Below are 6,969 nucleotides of genomic sequence, written 5' to 3' on the forward strand. Positions count from 1 at the left end.
CTAGGCCATATCAACAGCCATGACCTCTGTTTGACAAAATGAAGGTAGACACCTCAGGCAGTAAAATGCCTCTGGCACAACAAGACGACCCAAGTTCCCATGGCCAGTAACCAAGCAAAAGCTAAGTACAGGGGCTGGAGAGATGGCTCAGAGGTTAAGAGCACTGGCTGCCCTTCCAGAGGTCCTCAGAGCAATTCCCGTCAGCCACACGGTGGCTCACAGCCATCTATACTGAGATCTGGCGCCCTCTGCTGGCGCTCATGCTTCTGAGGACAGCAGCATGTGTGTAATCTAAGCACTGGGGAAATAGAGACAAGCGGACCCTGGAGCTCCCCGTCCACCAACCCAGCCAAATCGATAGCTCCAGGTGCAGGGAGAGACCCTGTCTTAAAGGCTGGGTATGGTAGCTCATGCCTTTAATCCCAGGAGCATGGCAGAGGCAGGTAGATCTCCATGCCAGACTTATCTACAGCTAGACAGTTAGAGCTGTCACACAGAGAAAGTGTGTCAAAAAACCAAAAACCAAAAATAAAAAATAAAATAAATAAGCTAGAGAGTAATTGAGGAAGATGCTAGACACGAAAATAGTGTACTAACTTACACTGTAACTTATTAGAAAATCCTTAAATGGATTTTTCTTTTATCACTCCCTCATTGTATACATCATATACCATTTCCTGGTAGATGATATGGCCAGTTGCAGCAGCACACACCTTTAATCTCAGCACTCAGGAAGACAGAGCAAGGAGGCTATCAGAGTTGGAGACTAGCCTCATTTATAGGACAGTGTTATACAATGAAACTCTGTCTCAAAACAAAAGTAAGAACAGCAAAATGATTTATATGCCTTGATGAAGGGAAAAATACTGGCTGCAGTTGTTTTTGGAATAAAAAGAAATTTTTTAAGAGACTGATTATTCTATGTGTATGAATGTTTTTCCTGCATGTATGTGCGCCTAAATGTGTGTCTGGTGCCTACAGATGTCAGAAGAGGCATTGGACCCCTTGGAATTACTCATAGATGGTTGTGAGCCCTCATGTGGGTGCTGAAAATGGCACCTGGATCCTCTCTAAGAACAACAAATGAGCTTAACCACTGAGCTATCACTCCAGGTGCAAAAAATAAAAAAAAAAAAAGTTTAAAAGGTATAGCCCAGGCTAGCCTAAAACTCATGATCCTCCAACTTCTGCCTCTTCAACATATACTACCAGTAGGCATGCACCTCCATAACTGGCAAAAGAAACTCCACACTCAGATACATCACAAGGAAGGGTACCAAGCTAAGCACAGTGATGCATGCCTATAATCCCATCTCTGAGGAAGCTGAGAAAGGATGATCTCCAGTTTGAGGCTAACCAAAAGGCAAAACAGCGGGACCTGAACACGACTCAGCTGTTAAGAGCACCTATAATTCTTATAGAGGACCGAGGGTCAATTCCCAGCACCCATTTGGTGGCTCACAAGTCTGTAGTTCCAGTTCCGGTGGATTCGGTGCCTTCTTTTGGCTTCTGTGGGCATTAGGCATGCAAATGGTATACTTACACATAATAAGATAAAACATCCATACACGTAAACTTTTGTAAAAAAAATTAAAATGAAACAATATCAACAATAAAAGAGTAATGTAACAGCAATAACAAGCTATAATATATATATATTATAATTATAATTATAAAATATAATCCCTACTGAGACCCAGCCCTAGCACAGGAAAGTCTAAAGGCTGGGGTGAGATGCAATGGCACAGCATATGCCTAGTGTGTATGAGACCCGAGTTTAATTCCCAGCACCAAAACAATGAGTTATAAAAATAACAAAAGGCAAGTGCAGATGACTCAGATTTCAGTTCATATAAATCTCTAAAAAAAATTACATTAGGAAACAAAAAAGGAGGAAAGGAGGGAAATGAGCAAATGAATTGGTAAAAGTGGGTAAGTATTCTCAGCATCTTGGTATACAAAGAAAAAGTGTAGCTTGTGGAATTGCCAAGACAGAAGTACAAAACTAAAAACAATAAACAGGCAGATGTCAGTGGGGAGTAAAGATTCTGATGACCCCTACAGCATGCAGAAATAAGTCTGCACTCTAAAATGTCTTCAGTATTCATGAAAGGAATATGCTATGTTGTAGTGTAGGTAGTGGTTTCTTTAAAAACTCAGTTATGTTATGTTTTTGTTTTAATCCCAACTGTGGGATATGGGACTGCCTTAGTTTGTCCATGTGGCTTGGAGAGTACCATGGTCTTGGTCAGCTGTAGTTAGTGAAACTCTGAGGACTCTAGGAAGGTATAAATGCCAGAGAGGCTCTGTAGAGGATGCCCAAGAGAGAGAAACATTTTGAAGGATGCTCAGAGAGACGGGGGAGGAGAGGCTTTGAGGAGATGGTCAGAGAAGGAAGAAGGCTGCTGCTGGATATCCTGACGACTGAGACTGATATTGCCCCAAAGGACCTAAAGACCCTAACCAGCCAGAACTAAGTCTAAAGAGACCTATCTCCCCTTTCCCTCCTAACTTTCTCTCCTACCTAGGATTAGGGGACTGGAAAAGAGATAGAGGCTGAAGAAACCCCAAATAAAACAGTTTACAGTAGTGCTACACTATGTGGCCACTTCCTCCTGGAAGGAGGAGGGAGGCTAGTAAGATTCAAGGAGCTCAAGAAACTTACTGTTCTCGTGAAGCTCAAACCTTTCACGATTCACAGACACAAGGTCATGAGAGTAGTAAATACTTGCTGGGAAGACAGTATGGTGGGACTCCCTGAAAGCTGTTCATGAATGCAGAGTTGAGAAGCAATCACCAATGCTAGGGTAGGCTTTTCAGTGATGTAGCTGCCGTAGGTCACCTATGCTCCCACAAGTAACCCTACACAAACTTACCAATTCACCAAACGAGTCCGGGGAAATAATTTCTCTTGTTATTTACCTAGGGTAACAAATGTTCAAATCCTCCCCCCAAAAAGTCGACAACGTAACTGGTACCTAAATGGGAACCAACAGAACGATGAGTAGGGATGAGTCACTGCATCTCTAATATGTGGATGACGAGGCACGTTAGAGGCTGATCTGAGGATGGAGGAGGACTAGGCCTGCATGGCTGTCTTTCCCTAGTGTGCCTCCTTACTGTAGTGGCAGTTGCGTGGCTCTGCGGCGGGTGCTATGACATCCCATCAAGGCTTGCCATCTAAAACTGAAGTGTCCTTGGGGAAAATACTCAGAAAATGGGGTGGCAGCTTCCTTGATAAAGGGTGACTACATATGTGTATGCAGATGTCTCCAGACCGCTGATGTACTAGAGAAAACATTGCAGTCTCTGAAAGTAGTGTTATGAGACAAGATCTTACAGAGGCTGTATCGGCGATAGCAAACACTTTAGACATAAGACCCACAACTAAGGCTCAGCTGTCCATTGTAGGGCCAAAGAACTCGAGTCCAAAGAACTCGGCCGTGTAAGAAAAGACACCGAGTCAATCCCTGAAACACACAGTAGAGGAAAAGAAGTGGTTCCTGAAAGTTGTCATCAAACCTCTATGTGCATGCTGCAGCACAAGCAGCACAAGTGCACTGCACTCTATACACACATGTACTTGATGGAAGTCCCATTCAAGCCATAAAACCCAGCACATAGCACCACCTGCCAAAAGGAAAACAAAGGCATGATCTGCCAAAGCCCACAGCTCTGGAAAAGCCTTTAAAGGTAATAACCTTGCTTTTGACTTCTCTGCCTCTGGCATGTCGACCCAGAATAGTTGTTGTGCTTAAAAGCTCATCCAGATAAAGGCTCAGGGTGACACTGGGATCCTGACACTCAGTGTAGTCGCCCACTGCCCCCAGCTTATAAAAAGATTTTGTATTGGTTTAAACGGGTGTCCAAGCAGTCTTCTCTAGTAGATACCCCAAAACAATGGTGCCAACACCGTAAACCTAGAAGCAGCAATCATGCTATTTTAATTTTTAGCTTATGATTTGAGCTTTCTTCTCTGTGTTGAGTTTTCTGATTAGACTTCTGTCGTTACTATGCAAATAAATTGGCAGTGGGAGCCCTACAACAGACAACACTGCATTATAAAACTGTCAGCCAGAGGCAACTAGCTTACTGTCTAAGCTTTCCATGGTGGTTTTCAAAAGACAATGTAAAAAAACCAAAACCACTCTATTAGTGCAGGGCAGGGTTTGAAACACAACAGTAAAATAAGGGACAAGGTTTATATATAAATTAGATTCAATTATGAACATAGTCCTCAAAAAACAACTACTGAGCTGGGCGTGGTGGTGCATGGCTATAATCCCAGCACTCAGGGAGTCAAAGGCAGGTAGATCTCTGTGAGTTTGAGCCATGCTGGTCTACAAAGTGAATCCAGAACAGCCAAGGCTACAGACAGAAACCCCGTCTCAAAAAGCAAAAACAAAAACAAACAAACAAACAAACAAAAAAAAACCACTACTGTGCAAAAACTAAAGTAGAATAATCAGGCCTTGCCCAGTGGCATATACCCAAAAGTCAGCACCTTAGTGCTGAGGCAAGAGGATGCAAGTTTGATGCTAGCCTGGGCTATATGAAAAGACCCTATGATCCAGCTTTGCTACTACTAAATACACCTAAGGAAAACACAATCACTGTAGCAAAGACATGCTGTGCTTTTCTATTGCAGCACTCTTCACAGTGTCAATGGAAGTGCCCATGATAAACGAGGGGGTAAATAAACTATAGTTTGCACATCTCATTTAGTCATGAAAAAGAATGAAGTCTAATCTGCAGCAATGTGGAAAAAAATATGCTAAGTAGGATATGCCTGGCAGAGAAAGCCAAGAAATATTCTTGTTCGTATGCGAATGCTCAAAAGCTGATCTCTCAGGGGTGGCACATGCCTTTAATCCCAGTACTCCTGAGGCAGATCTCTGTGAGGTGGAGACCAGCCTGGTCTACTAAGTCCACAGAGCTACTTCTAGGACAACCAGGGTTACACACACACACACACACGAGGCCACTAAAAGTTAGGAGAGGAAAAAGAGGAAGAGGGAGAGAGGTTCAATAAAAGGAACCAAGTTACAATAGACATGAGAAAATGCTTATGTCGAGGCTATTTGCAAGAATTTATAGTCTACAAAGAACTAGGGAGGAGGAGCTTAAAGGTTCAAACCTCAAAAAAAAATACTATAATTACTCTGATTTGACCATTATACACAGTACACTGTACCTCATACACACACAATTATTATAAGCCAATTAAAAGTTTTAGCTGGGAGTGATGAGGCACTCCTGTATTCCCCGCATTCGGGAGATTAAGGCTCGAGGACTGTGGCAAACCCGAAGCCAGCAAATACTGTGTACACGGCAGGCCGTCACAAACAGCAAGGGCACGGGAGATGCATGTGCAGACGGTCCACCACTACTGGGTCAGCCCGAGTTCACGGAGGCCGTTCTGTGGGCGAAAAGCGCTGAATTTAAGCCAGCTAAACTCGAAGCAGCACTTTTCCAAAACCTAACGCAACTGGAAAAAACACGCCGCAGTGAGAGGGCAGGGGCTCTGAAAGATCCCAGGCTTCATCCTATTTCTAATCCATGAGTTATCAAAACCTGTCCAGCGAAGGTGCAGCACCAACCCCTCCCTCCCCACAAGAGAAAATTCTACGGAATAGGAAAAAACAGCTCTATCCAAGAAAGCTCTCTTCTGCCGGGAAGAGCAGTCCCAAAACACACGAAGCGCTGCACAGGTTCCCACTCGCCCAGGACGCCCGGGCAAGCGGGTAGCGGGACCCGGCCGCGCCGCCTCTCCCGGGGCCTCCGCGGACGGCCCCGCCGCCCCGCCCGGCCCCGCCGCTCCCCCCAGCCGACCGCGACCCCGCTGAGAACCTGGGCGCTTACCATCCTAAGTCTCTCCTCAGCCATCTTGGCTCCGCCCACCGCTGCGCGACCGGAAGCCGACTGTTTCCCGGACGACCGGCTGACCCGGAAGTCGTAGCCAGGGAAGGCAGGAGGAGGAACTTCAGCCAGGAAGGAATTGGTTGCCCAGGGGAAGGCAGAGAAGTCGGAGGGTTCCGGGAGTCTCGGCAGCAGCTGGCAGGGCTCGGAAGGTGTGGGCGAGGGAGCGCTCGGCGGGAGAGTAGATATCCTGCATCGGGCGGGGCGATTTTAGAGTGTAGCGTGAGGGTTAGATATCAGCTAACGAGGCCAAGTGTGTGAAGACACAGTCCACTCAAGAAATACCGGTAACTCCTAAACATACGAAAATAAAACTGCCAGGAAGAAAAATAATGCAAACTGAGGCTTCCAAGAGATTTGTCTACCTCGTACATTGACAACAGAAATTTTCACTGACATATTTGCGAGAAAAACATTCCTTCTTCATCACCAGTGGAAGGAATTGGGCAAGCTTCCAATAAGAGCAGCTTAGCAACAACTACACAATTTAAAATACACATAACCTTTAACCCAATTGTCTCATTATAGGAGTTTATTCTCTACGTGTAGACATGAGACATAGCTTTACATATAAAGGAATCCAATGTGTCATTGTTTGGAATAAACCAAAGCCGAAAAACAACCTAAATACCCAACAGTAGTAATAAAATAAATTATAAGAAGCTCATATTATATGGCATATGAAAAAAAGCAACTATTTACGTGATGAGAGAATTGCCAAGGTACACTATTAACAGATAATTTACAACGTGCAAAAATGTATATAGTATCTATGTTAATAAAAAAGAAAGCAAAAATAATATGTACACAATTCTTTATTTGGAAACCCTTCCTGGAAGAATGTTCAGAAAACTAAAAGTGGTTACTGTTACGGGTTCGGGAACAGACGCTCACTGACCACTCAGACACTAGGCTCGAGTCAATGGTTTATTGAACGCTAAACGGAAACGAACCGATCAGGGCCATAATCTGGACTCGGGAGCCAGACTATGACATTGGGCTGCTCCTAAGGCAGGTTTTTTTTTATTTGTTTGTTTAATACAAAAAAAC

At 44.4% G+C, this 6,969-nt stretch overlaps 1 protein-coding gene across 4 annotated transcripts in view; it reads right to left on the reverse strand.

Moving 5' to 3' along the window:
* The window catches only part of Bbs4 (Bardet-Biedl syndrome 4), a 28,517-nt gene extending 22,536 nt beyond the window's left edge, over positions 1-5,981 (reverse strand). Inside the window, exon 1 of one of the 4 annotated variants that reach the window (XM_021638806.2) lies at positions 5,863-5,981. In XM_021638806.2, the coding sequence (XP_021494481.1) occupies positions 5,863-5,886 (24 nt within the window). In that variant the 5' untranslated portion in view covers positions 5,887-5,981. Of the gene's footprint in view, positions 1-5,194; positions 5,266-5,862 lie in introns of those variants that run through there. The other 3 variants (XM_060375155.1, XM_021638805.2, XM_060375176.1) reach the window with 3 other exon arrangements.
* Between the last annotated feature and the right edge of the window lie 988 nt (positions 5,982-6,969).

This window comes from Meriones unguiculatus, chromosome 1, assembly GCF_030254825.1.
Source record: "Meriones unguiculatus strain TT.TT164.6M chromosome 1, Bangor_MerUng_6.1, whole genome shotgun sequence".
NCBI lineage: Eukaryota > Metazoa > Chordata > Mammalia > Rodentia > Muridae > Meriones > Meriones unguiculatus.